A 20321-nucleotide genomic window follows, 5' to 3' on the forward strand; every position below is an offset into this window, starting at 1 on the left:
ATGCGTAGGTACTTCCTTACCTCCCTGGTTCCACGAGCTGCCTTCATTTCATCCAAAGCTTTCTGTTCTCTCTAACCATCTCGGGCTTCCTGCCTGGTTTCCTCAGACTAGACAGAATGCCCCTTCTCTCGCACCCTCTCCCTTTTCCTGGTTAGCTCCTCCTTGCCTTTCAGATCTCAGCTCACTTCCTCAAACTGGCCTCCCACAGCCACCATATCTAAAGATGATGATTTCTGCCAGCCATCTGATCTGTCCCTTCACCACACTGGCCATCACTTGTGATTCTATATTTCCGGCCTATACTTCCCACTAACTAAAGTGCTGTGGGCACCATAACTACTCTTCCGTCATTCCCCACTGTGAGCCTAGTGTCTTAACACAGTTGATAGCACCTGGTTGGCAGAATGGATTCTGAGTGAACAAATGGACAGAGTGCTTGGCATCATGCGTTAGCTGTAAGGTCTGTGCCCATTGTTTTCTACTCAGTGCTTGCAAATGACATATTAAAGATAGCCTCTTTCCTGGGAATTGTAAACAGCTATTAAGAACTAAATCTGTAGCTTTCTTATGAGACTCTAAATTATAGGAAGCATAGAATGGAGTTCTAAGGCCACATAACTAAAGACGTACTTCATGTGTTAAGGATGGTGTAAGACAAAGGTGCTACACGGAGGGAACCTGCTTTATGTGGTTTTGAAACTCTGGGATGGGGAGAAACTTCTCTTGTAGCATTTCACACTCAAGTAATATTGAGCATCTACTTGGTTTTTGTATCCTGGAAGAACATCGTAAAGCTTAGAATAGTCCATCAGACCTATTCAGTAAGGAATATGTTAATACCTACTTATGTCTTTAATGTAATTTTTAATAAATTATTTATTTGTTCATAGATAAAATGAGGTTGGCAGTAGGGTAGTGTATGAATCAGTTTTGTTTCCTAGCCAAGCATAAAAACATAAGACAAAGTGGTATGAAAATACCAAATGGTGATCGTTTGGGAATCAAATAAAGAATTTTTCCATATGCATTTTTCTACTCCCGGTGAGCTCACTTAACATAATTAATATCTTAAAGGACAAAAGCAAGACATTTCTGCACACATAATTTTGCATCCCTCAATCTTGAAAGTGTTGATCATGGCAGAATTTAAGTTTCCTGGCCAGCTGTTCCCCTAGAACTAGAGCCCCTGGGTAATAAACAAAGGAACCCAGATCCACATGGAAAAAACATGGATAATAGCCATCAGGTGTCTTACCGGTCCAATATGACAGCTGATATTGTCTCTTTTTGTCCCCCACCCCCATTTATACAGGGCATTGATGTGCGCGATGCTCCTCTCAAGGAAATAAAGGTGACTAGTTCCCGGAGATTCATAGCTTCCTTTAATGTCATGAACACAACAAAACGAGATGCTGGGAAGTACCGCTGCATGATTCGCACCGAAGGAGGTGTTGGAATATCAAACTATGCAGAATTGGTAGTTAAAGGTATTTAACGCATTTTTATACCCCTCAATAGTCTATTAAAATAGACATGTCAGATGGTTGTGAGTTCATTATTTGTTTAACGCTCAAACTTATCCTTGTCTGTCTCCAAACAGGAGCTTGGTGACAGGCTATATTGATGGATTGCATTTTAAGTACAAATTTTGCATGTGAGCAATATTTTTGACAAATGTATTTTATTTATGTTGGTTTAGTTGCATACAAAAGCACTGAATGTGCTCTTAGCAAGTTCTTCTGCCAACTCTGTATACAGAGATTACAACCTATAAATTTTTTTAAGGAATGCATTTTTTTTTTTTTTTTTTACTGATAGAAAATCACTTAAAATGCAAATATTCACCAGCCAGGGTGTTTATGATAGCAGGGTGGTTAATAAAATGAAGCAATGCCAGTATAAAAATGCTCAGTCATATCACACAAGCCATATTGATAATACTGAGTTAACACTCATAATGTCGCAGTTAGGTTCCATTACTATATTTTGCATGACTGAAAAATTGAGTCATTATATTCAGGGAGGTGGGGTATGAGGGAAAGAAAAAGAGGGAAAATAAGTTTCCATTGCTGGTCTAATGCTTTTTTTGTGGGCTGAGGAGTTTATGGTATTAAACTGCTAGGGCAATTCTTGGTCCCAGACAGAATAATTTGGACTTCTAGATGTAAAGTGAGGCATTTTTAGGTAATTTGTGGCAGGCCATTGCTGTTTTCTCCTAGGAGAACAGAATGATGCCTGTTGATGAATTTTTTTTCCCCTGCATTTGTTAAATATAAAACATAAAGCTGATATCTTTTGGATGGGTTCTTCCTCGTATCAGCAAATTTCTCTGTGCACGCAGTTCTAAAGACCGTGGGATTCAAACCCCAGAACTAGCTATGTGGGCATGGGCCAGGGTATAAAGTATAAAATAGACATTAATAATGTCACCTACACCATAGGGTGATCAAGAAGGTCAAGTGCAAAAAGTATATGAAAGGCACTTAGAACAGTATACATAGTAAGCAGCCAGCTCCTGTTAGGGCCATGATGGGGCGGAGGTGGCGGGGAGCGAGGTGATTGTAACCCTCTGCTCCTGTACATCAGTGAGCTTCATTTAGAAATGCTTGTCACTGCCCTCTTTCCAAATTTAAAACATAAATGCCTGCCCAGCTATTCTTCCCTCCCCCCACCATACCCATATTAAATGAAAATCTCTGGGGACATGGCCTCTGTTATAAAATCTATAGGTGATTTTGGCATATGCTTCTGTTGTGAAATCCCTGCTGCCAATATTAGTCACTCCTGGCTTATGAGAGAAATGTTTGTTGGTGAGCCTGCCCCATGCAGTATTAATTTGCAGCAATGACTGACATTGTGCACATTGAAATATCTACCCCGCTAATAAATTTTGCCACAGCATATTCTTAGGAATTTTGGTTTGTGGTGAAACTTTAGCTGGTCTGACTAGGACTTGAGTTTAGGAATTTAGGTTTAATAGCCATAAGAAAACTAACTCTTCACAGTAATGCACACCCTACTCTGCAGGAGGTTCTCTGAGAAGCGAGGAGTCACCGTGTAGAAAATGGACACCGTTTGCCAACAAATCCAGTAAAGCAGCAGCCTCAGTGTTCCATGGCTGAGTTCTTTATTATCATTATTAGTACTTAATGTTCCTCTTGGCTCAGTTCTTGTGATTGTATTCCATTTTCTGATTGATAGTTGCTACAGCGTTTCACTGTGACCAGCCCTGTTCTTAAGGCATCATGCTTCATTATCAGTATAATGTAAATCTCGTAACCTTGCTAAAAATGGCCTCTGTGGAAAAGTTCATTTGCTGGGTGGTGTAAGTAAATCATAAATTTCTAGTCTTCCAGAGCAAACGTGAGCACAAAGAATGAATGGGTTGTTATTCACATTTATGCAGCACATTTTCCTGTCTTAGGATGGCATAGTGGTTGCTTGGCTCATTGTGATAAAAATGTCCAGGCATCTCTTTTCATCTCTGCACATGACCAAACCCAGGACAGCCAGCTTACAGTTGCGGCTCAAATCTGAAATTTGACTTTTCCTCCATTTATAATTTTATAGCCATATTTTTCATATATTTTATATTTAAAAATGAGATAATATGCTGAATTCTACTAGCAAGTTATACTTAATAAAGTATTACCTTGAGATAATTACTTTAAAATATGCAGTGACACTTTTGAGGCCACTTGTATATAATTTAACTCTTTTTTTATGCATGTAGTATTTGAAGTGTTGATCTTCGGAAAATGGGAAAAACTAAAGTCTATAGAGTTTGTAATTCTCTTAAGGTCACATACTGATTTGGTGCCAGCCCTCCAAATGAAACCCACGTCATTTATTAACTGTCATTCCTATCTTATTCATGTCTCCCACTGCTTTTGATAATCTGGGACATAAAAAATATTTCATAGAATCTCCACAATTTGTATATATATGCATGTATATCAATATCATTTAATTATATGAGATATGTATTAGGCATTCACATATGTTTATCATTAGATATATGTTTACGTATCTGTATGTGTATAAATTCTTTCATTGCTGGCTTGGTTTAGAATTACAATTGACCCTTGAACAGCACAAGAGTTAGAGGCACCAACCCCTGCATGGTTGAAAATCCACATACAGCTTTTGGCTCCTCAGAAACTTAACTAATAACCTATTGTTGACCGGAACCCTTACCGATAACATAAGCAGTCGATTAACACAAATTTTATATACATATTATATACTGTATTCTTGCAGTAACCTAAAGAAAAGAAAGTGTTATTAAGAAAATCATGAGGAAGAGAGAATACATTTACAGTACTGCAAAAAGTCCAGGTATAAGTGGGCTTGAATCATATATTTTAAATTGCCTTCTGTCACTTAGTATAGGTGGAATTCCTTTCTTCCTTTCTTCCTTTCTTCCTTCCTTCACTTTGGGAAAAATTATTCAAAATTTAAATATTGACTTGTACGGATTCTTCCAGCAACCCAAAAGTCCCTTGGAATGTCTAGTACAATTGTTCCAGGTTCCAGTGGAATCTTTCATTTGATTTCACATATTTGATACTTTTCTTCATGGGGAATTAATGGAGAAAATATTCTCAGGTCAAGCAAGCATTAAAGTCATGTCCATTTTAGGATACTAGTAACAATATCCTAAATGAATTGGTGTGCTCACTAACCTTCGTGGCCTTGCCCGAGTTGTATTTTGAATGGCAGTTCAGCAACCCTTGCTAGCATTTGCAACTTCAGAGTAATTAACTGCCCTTTCAGCCTGGCTACATAACTGCCTTGGGATATACTATAAAAGGCCCATTTCATGTCTCGGTTCAAGGAATCACCTAATGATATAAATTGATGTTAAATCATGATGAGTTGAGTAAGAACTGTTTAAAGAAATGAGGAGCTAGCACAAAGTTGTAGTTTATAAACAATAGGAGCAGTATTTTTAGTAAGTCTACATGAATTTTGTAGTCTTTCAAATACAATTCATCCTTTAGTGTCTATTTTGACTCAGTCTAATGAGATTTCCCAGCTATTTTTGAAAGTCAGTAAGATTCACTGTACCCTGAATACAGAAAAAGAACAAAGACACCCCTACCCAACAAGGAGAACTACTGTTATTGGTATCTTAGTCTAGGGACCCACCAGGTATCATGTCAAGGGCCAAGGTCAGATGGTCTTAGCTGCAGTGAGATCCCTTTCAGCAGGAAACAGGACCGTGATTAGTTGGCTGTGTCTGCTGTGGAGCTGACAGAATTTGCAGCATGCAAGCCAGCATATACCAGCAAATGGAACATAGCAGGCTCTATTTTTTGTGCATTCAGATGTGCTAACTGAGGAGTTGAAACACATACACACAGCCCAAAGAGACACAAACCACCTGCGGAAACATGCTTGAAAAAAAAAAAAAAAAATCAGAGAGGGAGCCAAACCATAAGGGATGCTGAACTCTAGGGAACAAACTGAGGGTTGCAGGAGGGGAGGTGGGGGGGTAACTGGATGATGAGCACTAAGGAGGGCACTTGATGGAATGAGCACTGAGTTCTATATGCAACTGATGAGTCACTAAAGTCTACCTCTAAAACTAAAAAAAAAAAGAAAATCACTAGATCTTACTTTTTTTTTCTCTGATGGAGATTCACGAAGCTAGAAATATGCTATTTTATACAGTTATCTCCTTTCCCAGTATGATGTACAGTAACACTGGACAATATAGGATGCCTTCACTTGGTGCCCAGCAAGCCATTCAACCAACACCTCACTGACAGACTGGGAATACTATTTAAAACAAGATTGCCTATTTCTCCATTCTCAGACAATGATGTAGAAAGAGTCCGTCTCAGGTTTTAAACAATGAAAGAGACTTTCTTGGGTTTAAAGAGTATTTGCTATTGATTGCTTAGAATTTTACCAAGCTGGGCATGGCTTGCACTTTGCGTTAGAGTTTTCTTTCTACCTGCTGCTTTCATAAGACTCATTCCGGGAGGCTCCTTGAACAGCAGCTGTGGTGGGCTGTGTTATCCAGATGTCTCGCTTCTCCTGCGGCTGAATGAGTCCACTGTGATGGGTTTTTTGGGCAACAAGTCATCCTGGAAATGCATTTATGCTGAGAGAAACTATAATTTTGGCCATGTTTTAAAATTGATGATATCTGTGGAATAATGAATATAAGGAAACTGAATTTAATAAGATAGGTAACTAGCACCTTTGATGATTTCGAAGACATTCTCAATAAGGAAGTTGGCAATAGAGTGCCTCCTGGAGCTTAAGTACTACCATCAAGAGAGCTTCAGCAAGTTACTTTTAGTGGGGGAAAAATCCTTTGAGCCTGAGAAAAATGAGTTGTGTCCTAAAACAAACTGAGAGTATCCCTACTTGATCAAGCTTAGGTTTTAAAGATGGTTTATTTCACAGATTTGAACATTGTGAAAGGCTTTACCAGTATGCTTTTTCGTAATAACCTAAACAGAACCATTCCCATCCCTTCATTCCTGACATGTTCACGCCTTCTATATTTTAATAATTGATGTACATTTAGCTGGTTTAAAACGGAAGAGCAAGGTGTCTGAAAGATGGCTCTCTGACTTGCCTTCCAGAGCCCCCCGTTCCCATTGCTCCACCTCAGCTTGCCTCCGTGGGGGCAACCTACCTTTGGATTCAACTCAACGCCAACTCCATCAATGGGGATGGGCCCATTGTCGCCCGAGAGGTGGAGTACTGCACAGCAAGTGGGAGCTGGAATGACCGACAGCCAGTGGACTCCACGAGTTACAAAATTGGGCACCTCGACCCAGATACGGAGTATGAGATCAGTGTGCTGCTCACCAGGCCGGGGGAAGGTGGCACTGGGTCTCCTGGGCCAGCCCTCAGAACCAGAACAAAGTGTGCCGGTGAGTAAGGGGCACCTGGGATGAGTCCTTAGCATCTTTCTGGGCATTGACCTGCAGCATCGTGTTTATCGGGTGGTTCATTTGCTTCCCCCAGCTCTGTCAGTATCCTCTGTGGGAACGGATATTCCCTTCACCTCTGAATGGTAGCCCAACAGCCTGTGGACTTTGGGACCTCGAGGCTTGGTATCTTTGGGAGACCTCCACCTCCTTTTTTCTTATTTTTATTTACACTTTCCTGTGGGTATCATCTAGTTCATATAGGAGTTCTCCCTACAGTTGACAGAAACTGTCTCCTTTCATGATGTCTGCGCATAGGTCAGATCCTCTCACCCTGGCCCCCTTGTTTTACGTTCACCGTTAATGTGCTTTTAGCCTGGAGGGGCTTTGGAATAATAGATTCCATCTTAGAGATAGCCTTAAAGCTGTTTTTATTGATGGGTATTTAATGGAGGGACTGCTTGCCAAAGACACAGGGCCCATTTGTAAAATAAGCCAGGGTGATTTGTGGGCTGCATGCAGTCTTCAAGTTGAGATTATAAAGTCCTAATTGACTGTGCTGAACCTGGTCCACAGCTTAAATAAAGTAGGGTTGATGGAGGGAGAAATGTAGCATCTTATAAAAATCAAAACCTGAAGCAAGCTCCCATGAGAGGTGATAGTGCTGTTTTTGTATGGCTATTTTTGGCTAGGGAAGTAGAGAGATAATATATTGGGACACTGAAGCATTCTTTCCTCAGTTACATGAAGAATCCCTGTATTGGATGGTGGGCTGAGGTGAGGCAATTCAGTAAATTTTTAGGGAATTAATTGATTCTTCAGATAGCTTTACGTAAGTAGACACCGTATGTGTCATTTCTTTTTTTTAAGTTTTGAGAGTTCTCAGAGCACAGTCTGCCCCTGGCTGGTAGGAGAAATGATGAAACCTGAACAGCTTGTAGATGTTCCACTTTTTCTTTATAATATGAAGTATACTGCTTCCACAAGTTCAAACTTATAGGCGAATTCTGTTCTTGTGTTGTTGTTGTTGTTGTTGTTGAATTTCATTAGAAAAGGGGACAGCCACCTTCTGGGGATGCATGATGGGCTGGTTCTAGCCAACCCTGCATCTCTTTCCCAGATCTACTGCCAGCTGTGGGGTCTCTGGAATAAACTGCAGCTCTGGACTGGCCCTTCACACAGCCCGGGCTGGCAGGTCCAAGGAGAAAGGAGTTTGAAAATGCTTTCTCTTCCTCATGTCTCCAAACAACGGCCATCTCCTCTCTCTTTTTAGTTGAATAAAACTGCCCTTTTTTATGAAATAATTTCTTATATTTCTTGTATATATGATCCTATCATCTGTTGCAGGGCAAACAGTAGCGATGTATAACACCAGATATATCATTTCACAGTAGAGGCCTTGCTTCCGAACCTGTTATTGATTTGATAACTGCCTTGTGAAGGCTCCTGGGCAGATACAGACACCCCCTTATTACGGGGGGTACACGGAAGCCCACGGGACCTTCTGTCCTCCAGGCATGCTCTGTGAGCAGTACGTTCAGTGCGATTTCACTTCAATGTGATTTTAAGGAATCCTATTTTGGGCATGGCAATATATAGTCTCCCTTTCTGTCCAAAAAAGGGTTAGAATTCCATTGTTTAGACTGGAGAGAGGAGCCATCTGTTTCATTCTTGTCACTAACAACCCTGCCTACTTAATGTTTCCAGTCCTGTTCTCCCTTACAGATTTTGTCTTGTCTCTTGATTTTCTGCCTGTACATTTCAGCTACTGGCACAACTGTTACATACATTTCCCCTGAATATAATGCTTGGATTTTTTTTATTGCTGCCTGATGTGTACATATATAACTCTCAAAGAGACACCATACCTTTCATTACAGATTGTCAGTCATTTTAAAGAAATTAAAACCAATTTTGAATTGATATTTGCATGCCAACACTATGTCTTCAAAAGTATTCAACCTCATGTAAGCAAGGAAGCCTAATGACAAAGCATGCTTTTTCAGTTTTCAGGAACCCGAGGTTGACACAACTCCTGGAGTGTCCTGCACGGACCTTGAACATGGTTGAAATAGTCAATCTTAGGAAATAGGAGTATGTTAGGTTGGAGAGTCAGAGCTAGAAATAAGAGGGGGGAGACATTGAAGTGGGTGAGGAAAGTGAAGTCAAATTTCTCTTTACTGTATGAAAAAAATAGTTTCACCCTTCCTTGAACTGAGGCTTTTAAAAAAATGTGAAGGTAAGACTGGTGGCCATGGCCAGTGAGCAGTGGGACATGGTGGAAGGCAGGACTGAGGTACATGGAAGGACACAGGTGCGGCAGACTAGAGACTAAAAAATGAGGGATGGTCCCCGACTGTCACTCGGATGGTTTGTGAACATTTGGGGCTCACAGAGAGCAAGTCATGGAGCCTATAAGCTGAGAGGGCCTCTGAGCAGTATGCAAAGTAGATAGAAATTGTCCTTGGCCAGGCTTGAACAGTGGATGACTCTAATAGGGTGATAGGTAGTAGGAATAATTGCACATTCATCTTGTATGGTTTAAAACCCAACAGTACTACTGTGGAATTAGAGTAATAAAATTTAGCAGCAGCATATATAAAAGAGATTGAGAATTTGGCTTAAATGCATATGAATCTACAGTATGATCCATATCACTCTGTACTATTATTTCCTTACTACCATCCCCCCACCACATACACACACACACAGCCTACTATAATCTTAGGTTGCTGAAAGAAAGCCAAACACCCATGTTGGAGGAGGTGATAGTCTTATTGTACCAGTGCTAATTAGCCTCCCTATAATTATCACACCTATTTCTGCTCCCTGCATTTTATGAAAGAGAGCACAAAATGGACTATGCTCTAGGGATAGCACCCAGGTTAGGAAAGGTTCTGGAACCTTGCTCCACCAATGAGGAGTGATGGAAAGAATTTAGAAAGGTGATGGAGAAGAACAGAGGGTCTGCACAAATTTGACAAGAACCGAATCATGAGTAGTGAGTTTCCAATGGCTGACCCATTCAAGCAGAACCTGACATTGTAGAAGGTGATTTCTGTATTCAGAAAAGGATTGAACTGGTTGACCCTGCAGACGTCTTCGACATGAAGATTCTGTGATTCATGTGTTGTTCCCTTTCTAAAGAGATGATCCATCATGTGTTTCTACCCTTAAAGTCTTTGACTTTCACTTTTATATTATCCTTGTCCGGAAACTCCATTCACGTGCTTCTCCAGTCCTGCTCTGCAGACCCGTGGACGGAGGTCTATGATGACGTTTACAGAAGCCTGAGCAAAAGGAGGGGGTATAGTGAGTTTTTAATACTGCTAAATAGATTAAATTTGAAGAAATGACTCTTATTTTGAGATACCCTGCCTGCTTTTTCTGTGTTAGAGTATCCTTTTTATGCAATGATGGTGCTCGAGGGTACTAGAACCCGAGTCAGCAATTGAGAACATGGGCTCTGGGGCCCTGCTGCCAGGGATTGAATTCCGGCTCTGCCCGGAGCTAGACATGGGACCCTGTGTAGGTGACCTTCTCTTGGCTTCTGTTGCCTTATCTATAAAACAGGGCTGATGATAAAAATATATATCTCCTGGTGTGGCCATGAAGCCTTAATGAGCCAATGTGTGTAAGGTGCCTAGAACAGAACCTGACATATAGCAAATGGTCAGTAAAAGTTAACTGCCATTTTTTTAAAATCTTTTAACATTTTCAATCAAAATAATTGGATGTTAGCAACCTGATTGCCCTAGATGTGTTACAAATATTACTTACCCAGTGAATTGAAAGTCTGAGAACCAGTTTTATATTACGGGCTCATAGAATTCTCTGCAGTGGAGTACTGCATTCATGACACATCGTTCTCTCATTTCTTCTATTAAATCTGTTTCTTTTGGACAAGCTCTCCATTTCCATTTCTGTGTTGTACCAGTGAGACCTGTCCTATCGTGTTTTGGTGACACCCATGAAAATGGATTTTGCTTCTTGCATTAAAATGGCAAGATCAGTATTTATTGTCCTTCTCTGGGCAATGGAATTGATTTTCATGTGTGGCTAGTAGACACAATCTCATTACCTGGTCAGATTTCTTTCAAGAATTGTATGGTAACACACTTCCCGAGCTCTTCCTTCTTATGTTTCTGAAAATTATTTTCAAATATATGAACAGGCACTCTGCATGTGACCTTGATCAAATCACTTAGCTTCTCTGGTTCCGTCTCCTTATCTTTAAATAAGGGCAGTGACACCTGCCTTGCTGTATCACAGGTGTTTGTGAAGATCAGGTTAGATATTATCTACAACGGGATTTTACAAGTGATAATATGTTCTGCCTACATGGAGTATTAAAAAAATGATTATAGTAAGGAGCTAGTTTCAAGATTTATACACATATTCAGGTATTTTTCCAATTTTGCAGTTCAGGTATAGTCGGGTAACCTCAGAGGGTTGAAATTACTTCAGTATCCACTTAAGCAAAATATAATTTAGTTTGTGTTTTCTATTCAATCTTATATTCTTATAATTATGTGCAGCTATGTATCAAAAGCCATTAAGTGGTAGCTACTTAAAAAAGAGAAATGGGAGATGCTGTTAGATTAATTTTCACAGTAGACTTTTTATGCGTTTTATTTTGGGATATTGCTTTTTATGTATACTAGTTATTGTTTAACTGTGTCTAAGTGACTTGCTAACAACTGGCCCCAGGAGTTAAAAGGATGGTGATAAACAAATGACCTAACAATTAAGTTTGGTGAGAGTGAAAAGAAAAAAAAGCTGAACTGAAATGTGTTCTTTAGAATTAATATAACTAAAAATCTGGGAAAAAAAAAAAAAGAAAGATTATACCTTTAAAAAAATTTACTCATGAGATATTTATTGAACACTCATATTTCCAAGGCACTGTTCTTGCCTCTGAGGGGAGAGCAACAGGACAAGATCCACCATTAGGGTTATCTATTGAGGGAGGAAGTGTGCAGTCAATTTAAAAAATATATATATGTATATATACACACACACACACACATGCATATATACTATGATAAATGCTATACAGAAAGAGAGAGAGAGAATGGAGAGAAGCAGGAGATTTTTTTATTAGGTTATCTCTTATTTTTAATTGTGGTAAAATCATATAACATAAAATTTACCATCTTAATCATTCCTAAGTGTACAGTTCAATAATGTTGAGTGCATTCAATCTCTAGAACTAATTTATTTTGCAAAACTGAAACTCTCTAGCCATACAGATCCCCCTTCCCCGCTTCTGCAGGCCCTGCCAACTACCATTCTACTTTCTGTCTCTATGAATTTAACTACTCAAATTACCTCATATAAATGGCACCATGTAAAATCTGCCCTTTCGTTACTGGCTCATTCCATTAGCATTATGTCCTTAAGATTCATTCATATTATAGCATGTGTGATTGTACCTTTTTAATTACTCCAATAATTGTATTGTGAATACTTCATTTATGTGATTCTTTGTAAACCATTTTGAGAGTTTAAGCACCAACTTGGGCTCCCAATGAAATTAATAATGCTTAATGTATTAAAAAATGCTTCACCTTTATGACTCATGGAAGTCTTGCCTACTAAAGCAGGTAGTACTGCTCTGCTTTCAGAGAGTCAAGTACAAATAAGTACCCAGGAAGTACTATGTCAGAATGGTACAGCCGTCCAGTCAACCATTGAATAAAGAGTGATACAAGAAATTAGAGTGCTCTTTATAATGTACCGTTCTCTTAAACTAATAAAGTGGGTACATTTTTATACCTATTTGCATAGAAGTGTATATTCTATAGATCCCTCATTATAACCTTTTACGTAATTGTAATAGAAACTTTGAATACATGTTACATTAAAATTTATTTTTGTTGAACTCAGTTGCTTTGATAACATGCAATTATAGCTATCTTATCTGGGTACCTTCAGTGACATGAGCCGTGGGACATATTTCTCATCTGCTTTGAGTCTCTGCACCTTCTGATGCCCTGTGGTCTGGGAGGGATTGAGTTTGTGTCCAACCCAGTATGGTGTGTTTTCATGTATCTCCTCTCCTTTGTGGCGGCAGTCGAACTGTTGCAAGAGAACAAATATATTGGTGTCTCTTTGCTCCCTTGTGTCCTGGCCATGGGCTTTGATGAAACACCTGCATACGTGAGCAAGGGATCAACAGCCCTGACCATGGGAATGCTCTGCTGACTACAGGGCTAGAGAGTATCATATAGTCTTTCCTCACACACACTGAGGATGTCTTTAGTGGCTTTATATAGTAGCACCCTCTGTCCTACCTGCTCTAGTCTAAGTCTCACGAGATTTAGGTTAATATTGCTTTGGAAATGTTAATTCTCATGTTTGCTAAATGTGACACTGAAGAGACTCATTTTAAGTACACGTGGATGAGATTCACCTATGGGCAAAGAGACACGATAGCTTCACAGTGAGGGGGCCTTACCTACCCTATATGATGCCTGCATTCCACTGGAGGCCAGCCTCACTGTGTCTGTTTATTTATTAGTCTTAGTTCTTCCTATGGGAGAAAAAGAATCATTTTGGTTGGAAGGGGGCTGATCTGAAATTAAACCCTGCCAAAACCTGATTTGTTTTCTTCCCAAATCAAGAATAACCCAATTTGTCTTTTCCGTACAAAACTGCCACTGGTGTTACAATATATATTTGGATGTACACAGTTGACCGTGGGCCCTCGGGGGCAGGTGGGAGCTTCTCTAAGATCTAACAATGGCTATTATTCACAGGGAATACAGACCAGAGACCTCACTGAATGGAACATAATTTATTTTTAATTTAAGTTTATTTACCAGGAAAAAATTAAAGTGTTCTAATTCTACTTCTAAAACAGCTCTGCCAAAGGGCATCGTGTTTTTAATGCATTTCCAACACATTAAACCATTAAGAGCCTTTTTTAATTATAAACATTAAAAGGGCATAAAAAGTATCTTCCCTATTAGACTCTAGATATAAATACATTGCATTGAGTAGCATCCTTGTATTTGGGTAGAGGACAGGAACATTGTAGCAATGCAGCACCTTTTTTTATTATAATGCATTCAGCACCTTCGTTACAGGTCTTTATGCCCCAGAGGCTTTGTGATACCTACACCTCAAATCCTACTGCCTTTAAACACTGGGTCAGCACTCTGCCTTTGTGTGAACCCAAGGGCATGGCATCTGAGGGGGGCAGTGTAAGATACAACTACTCAAGCAGTTTTGTAGGAGAGGTTTGGAAGGGGCTCCAGAAAGACCAAACGGGAGTTTTTGCTTTTAGAGTTCTCCAGTGACTCTTGAAGTCCCCTGATAGTTCTCTGGAAGGTATCAGGCAGGCCCCTTGGCTGTGAAGAATGAGCCTGCTAACATTACATCTAGGCATGATTGGGAAACCTTTGTAGGCAGCTTCCTGTGTAGTTTGAATAAACTGAGGAGATGGAGAAATGAAGAGAAGACTCTGGGGATTATCAGTCAATGGCCTTTGGCCTCTCCCAGCTGTGTCTAATGGGCCATTTAACACTGAAAAAGAAAATCACAAAACCATGACAGGTACATTTTGTACACATCTGTCAGTTAGGGGCTTGACCAAGTTCCTTGTTCTAGCGCTCTGATCTGTCAGCCTCTGTCAGAGGGTTTTGCTATCATGGAGAAACATCAGCATTAGCCATATCAACCCCTAATTGAGCACCAACTACCGTATGTTGAGTGACGTCTTAAAGCCACCAGAATGCTTGAGCGTGCCTTTGCTTCCCATATCAGTATCTTCTAGAAAAGGAAGACACCTACTAAATCTTTGGACAATTTTTAAAGAGGTCCTGGGTCATCTAAATCTTTTCCCAAGTCTCTTATATATTTGGCAAAAAAAAAAAAAGAAGTATTGATAATGAAATTATTAATTTTTATTAGAGCAAATGCCTTAGTTCCTTATCAAATTATGATGCAGTCAAGTTGTGTTTTATGGTCTCTGTGTAAGCATTTATAATCTACCAGCGTTCCCAGGCGTGTTCAATATGTACTGCATGCTTAGGTTTTTTGACAGGACTCAGAGCATAATTGACCATTCTAAATTATAAAGGTTTGTAACTTTGTTACTGCCTTTGTAAATATTTTGGATCAATTCAGAGAAGAGAATGCCCATTGGTTAACTTCTTTCACTTTAAAGTCTGACTGACTTTGGGTGAGTGCTGGTTCTGATACTAATAGCTAAAAGTAATTCAACAAATTACTTATCCATTCTGGACCTAAGCTTCCAGATAGTTCTAGTCCGTTTTCCACTGATACTAGCACCTTCTTCTTCGTAGCACTGGCAGGAGAAGTAAATGTGCATGAAAAATGGCTTAGGGGGTACCTTGGTCACCTGGTGTACCCTGAATTCAAAGTAGGCTTGCTAGCAAATTCTGATCAGTTTATAAAATGAATAAACTCGCCACAACTGAGGATACGTACTACTATGACAAAACCTTCCAGTAGGACTGTTAAGCTGGGTAGGTTGGATTTTGTTTGACATACACACATCAAAGTGCGGTTTGCTTTAAGTAAAACAAAAAAACGTATGTTTGTTCTCAAGGTAATGTCAAAAAATGATTGCATGTTCACCAGAACCTGGAGGAATGTTGCATTTTTGACTCTTCCAAGTATTGTCAGGATCGAAAACCGCGTATGACCCAGAGTCACTGGAGGGTGGCAAGGAAAAGAGGATAAGTGTGAATGCTTTATTCACATGTGTGACATTGTTATTCTGTGATAGTGGATGTGTTATTGTTGACTTATTGTTTATTATTGATTATTGTTGACTTAAGGAATCCTTTTGACACTTTGACCCTTGGAAGAGTACTGCCTCAGTCCCTGATACCTCTAAGTCTGCCCAGAACACAAAGCTTGACAACCACAGTTTGATTAGCACAGCAAGGCAGCCTAAGACTGTTTTGGGGGGACGTCTTTCCTTTTGCTTGTTTACCCACGGACTTCAGGAAAGTTGAGGACCCTTATTGAATGAGATTAGAAATGAGGGTTCTTTTTTTTAAGATTTATTTATTTGAGAGAGAGAGAGAGCACAGAGGGAGAGGGAGAAGAAGATTCCCCACTGAACAGGGAGCCCGATGTGGGGCTCGATCCCAGGACCCTGGGATTGTGAACTGAGCCAAAAGCAGACGCTTAACTGACTGAGCCACCCAGGTGCCCCTAGAGATGAGGCCCCTGATGCTCTGGGTCTAAGGAACTCAAGTACACAGGTCAAATCTTCCACTGTGAAGACTGCTTCTAGACAGGCTTACCTGTATTCTCTGCCCCAGACTCAAAAACAGAAAGACCTAGTCTCAGGAGGGCCTTTGTCTCAGAACATACTAAGAAAAGTTCACTTACTCTTAACTTACTAGGTATGCCATGTGTTTGTGCCTGGAACCTCAGATGCAGCAATGTCATAAGCTGGGAAATAGATGCATTTTATCTTTGACCTCATACATCTGTGTGCTTCTACTCATTCTTCCCTAAGCACGCCCAGATTCCTCCTCCTCTTATCAAACCAGCTCTCGGCATATGTCTCCCTGTTCATGTGGACAGATATCTCATCACATTCTGTGGCATTTGGCCTCTAATTAGAACTTGCCTCCTCCATTCTGTAAGGATAAAGCTGCTCATGTGGTTAAAAACTAAGTTAATAAGAAGTAAAATGAGAACTAAGACCTGCACAGTAATAACAAGATTATGAAACCTTGATGATATGTCAAGATTTTAGTTTATGAGGGTTAACCATGCTTCTTTGTTTGGGTAATACTTTTTATAAATTAATTTTAAGAATATAAAGAACTGGTAATTACATTACCTATTAGAATAAATTGCAAGTGAATAGAAAGCTTTAAAAATGAATAATGCGTATAAACGAAATTAAAACTACAAATACAAGAAATTTTATTAGGAAGTATGGTTATACCTATTATTAAAATAAGAATGATAATAGAACTGTTTGATATCAAAATTGCTGGTCTTCTAACCATGTTATTATACTTGTAGAATGAGTAATATAAGTAATATAACTATTCAGGTAAAATATTTCTGTTGACCAAGTCGTAGCACTTCCTCCATATAGATCTGGACAAGTGACAGTAGACACATATTTACAGTTGGCATTGAAAACCCTTTCTAGTTTAAATTATCAGTAGAAACGATACAGATATTATATAGATACATAATATACATATTAATATATATTTCTGTTAAGTATGTTACTATTTCATGATTCTTGAGGTAGACTATATCGCTTTTAAATTGGATTATGAATTCATCATACATAACATTTTATTTGTTAATGTTTATATCTTATTACTTACTGTTTTAATTACTGAAGTAATAAGTGACATGTAAGAAGGCAAACAATACAGAAGTTAATAGATTCCCCCTCTTTCTTTCAGTTTCTCTCCTGGAGATAAAGTATTTTTCTTGCACATCTCTCTCTATGTCCATTTAGACACATAAGTATCCATATATGTCCCAGGTCTGTTCCTTACTGCTAATTCTAACAGAATGAGATACTGTACATGGTATTCTGCAACTTTATTTAACATCTGTCAGTATTCAGTGGACATCTTTCTATTTGCTAGAGTCTAATACAATATATAGAGATTTAACTCATTCTGAGTAGTAGCTATTTATTATTCTGGAATATGGGTAGCCTAATCACTCAGCTCTCCTCATTTTGATGGATAGGGAGGTGATGGTTGTTTTCTGTGAAAATGAATATTTCAATAAATATCTATAAATATGTCTCCTTATATTGAAATAGTTTTATTTCTGGAGGTTACAGTTTTAAGGTAGAATTGGTGGGCCAAAGATAAACGCATTTAAGCTTTCAGTAGATGTCAGATTACTCTCCAGAAGGTTCTAGCATCAGCAAGGTGTGACTGTGTTGGTTTCTGGATGTGCTTTTGAGCATTGAATATTAATGATCTTTTAAATTTTGTTACTGGTTTATCAGTTTAGAAATGGTACATCACTGTTTTAATTTACATTTCACTTTTTTCCATGTTTTCATTGACTTTTTATATTTTTTTCATCATCAGATTATCTATTTCTATCCTTAGGATGCGTTTCCAATCTTTTCATTTTGTGGGAGTGTCTTAGTTGTAGTAGGGTTGTTAACCATTTGCCTATCATATGTTTTCTAAATATTTTCCCTCATTCTACTATTTGCCTTTTGACTTTATTCATGGTATATTTTGTTAAAGAGAAATGTTTAAATTTTAAATTTAAATCAATCATATCCCTTAGGGCTGTCCATATACATTAATATATGATAAAAGTGTCATTAGAATCTAAGTCAATCCAAAAACAAATTAATTTATTATCAGTAGATGGCCAGATATGAAGTAACATTTGCTAGTTAAACTCTTATTTTTCCTTGTGACTTCTCACTTTTCAGTCTTGTTTTAGAAGGTATTTTTCCACATTGTCTTTGAACAATATTTTTAAAAAGAGTTTATTTTTACACTTAGATCTTCAGTCTGTGAAATTCTGCTCAAAAAGTCTTGCAGGGAAGGGGCGCCTGGCTGGCTCAGTCATTAGAGCTGGCGACTCTTGATCTCAGGATTGTGAGTTTGAGCCCCACATTGGATGTAGAGATTACTTAAAAAAAATAAAATCTTAAAAAAAGAAAGGTCTGGGAAGATTACAGGGCTCAGGCGCCTTCTGGGAAGGGCTCCTTTGCTCTTTAATGATGTACAAAGAAAAATGATCTTTTCTCACCTTTGCTATGGGATGCTATATGATGTGGTGTCCATGAATGCAGCAGGTATCCAGTGACCATGGGGAAACCAGCTAAAAGGACAGCCAGTATGAAAGCTGAGTAGACATAACTGAATTACAATACCCTCTACCCCTTATTTTGGTTTGCTTCAATTATTCATTCATGTATTCATCTATCCGACACATATTTATTAAGACTCTATTATTTGATAGGTACTCTCCTAGGCTTCAGGGATATAATGGCCCATAAAACAAATAAGTACCTTGCCCATGCACTTGACTTTCTAATTTATAAAGTTTTCCATTGGTTTTCAATGCATGCACATTTAAGTGAAGCAAAGCTTGCAGAGATTACCAGAAGAGTGTAGGGAGGGGGTTCAAAAAGTAAACATACACTTTAGGGCAGGCTTTACAAATAAATTGTTTTTATCAGCGTATTTTGAGCTGCAGATAACATAAAGCCAGCTCATACAGATTAATAAGGACATTAATTAACTTGTAGTAACAAGAAGTCCATAGATAAGTCACACTTTTCAGTTTGTTGATTTAATTGCTCAGTAGTATTACCAGGGACATGAGTTCTTTCCAGATCTCCCTTGCATTGGTTTCAGCCCAGTGCTGCTCTTCTTCAGGGTCATCAGGTGGCCTTTGGAAGCAACTAGGAAAACATGCTTTGTTCAAATCTGGCAGAAAGGAAAGAGAAACATTTCCTCACACCTAGAATATCACTCCTTTCTTTCAATCTATTAGGCCAATTAAGGACCAATAATAATAGCCAGGAGATTGTTATGAACTAATTGGCTTAGTGTCCTTACTCTCAAACTTTAATGTAGTTCAGTGATGTTGGTGTGTGTCAGAATCATCTGGCAGCCTTGTTACAAGACAGATTGCTGGGTCCCACTCCAGAGTTGATGATTCAGTAGGCTTGGGGTCAAGCTCAGGAATTTATATTTCTGACAGATTCCCAAATGGTACCAATGTTGCTGGTTGAGAATTGCTGATTTGGAGTAATGCAGGTGTACCCTTGCACCACACACTTATTAGAATGGCCAGCATCCAGAACACTGACACAACCATTTGCTAGTGAGGATGTGGAGCAAGAGGAACTCTTCAGTCATTGCCAGTGGGAATGCAGAACACTACAGCCACTTTGCAAGGCAGCTTGGCAATTTCTTACAAAATGAAATACACTCCTATCATACAATCCAACAATAGGGCTTCTTGGTATTTACTCAGAAGAGTCCAAAACTTACATCCACACAAAAACTTACACATGATGTTCATAGCAGCTTTATTTGTAATTGCCAAAATGTGGATGCCACCAAGATGTTCTTCAGGAGGACACTATATAAACTGTGGTACATCTAGACAATGGAATATTATTCAGTGCTAAAAAGAAATGAGCTATTAAGCCATGAAAAGACATGGAGGAAATTGAAATGCATATTACTAAGTGAAAGATGTCAATTTAAAAAGACTATGTATGTATAATTCCAACTACATGACATTCTGGAAAAGGCAAAACGATGCAAACAGCGAAAAGATCAGTGGTTGCGAGAGGTTAGAGGGGAGGGAGGAATGAATACGTGGAACGCAGAGGATTTTCAGGGAACGCAGAGGATTTTCAGGGCAGTGAAAATACGCTGCATGGTACTGTAATGGTGGATACATGTCATTATA

The 20321-nt window shown here is 38.9% G+C and overlaps 1 protein-coding gene across 1 annotated transcript in view; it reads left to right on the forward strand.

The window, feature by feature from the left end:
* Nucleotides 1-20321, forward strand: part of PTPRM (protein tyrosine phosphatase receptor type M) — a 777319-nt gene that overhangs the window by 374747 nt on the left and 382251 nt on the right. The window contains exons 6-7 of the mRNA XM_036100805.2: nt 1313-1487; nt 6603-6896. Of these exons, the coding sequence (XP_035956698.2) occupies nt 1313-1487; nt 6603-6896 (469 nt within the window). The remainder of the gene's footprint in view (nt 1-1312; nt 1488-6602; nt 6897-20321) is intronic.

Source organism: Halichoerus grypus, chromosome 13 (assembly GCF_964656455.1).
Source record: "Halichoerus grypus chromosome 13, mHalGry1.hap1.1, whole genome shotgun sequence".
NCBI classification, from domain to species: domain Eukaryota; kingdom Metazoa; phylum Chordata; class Mammalia; order Carnivora; family Phocidae; genus Halichoerus; species Halichoerus grypus.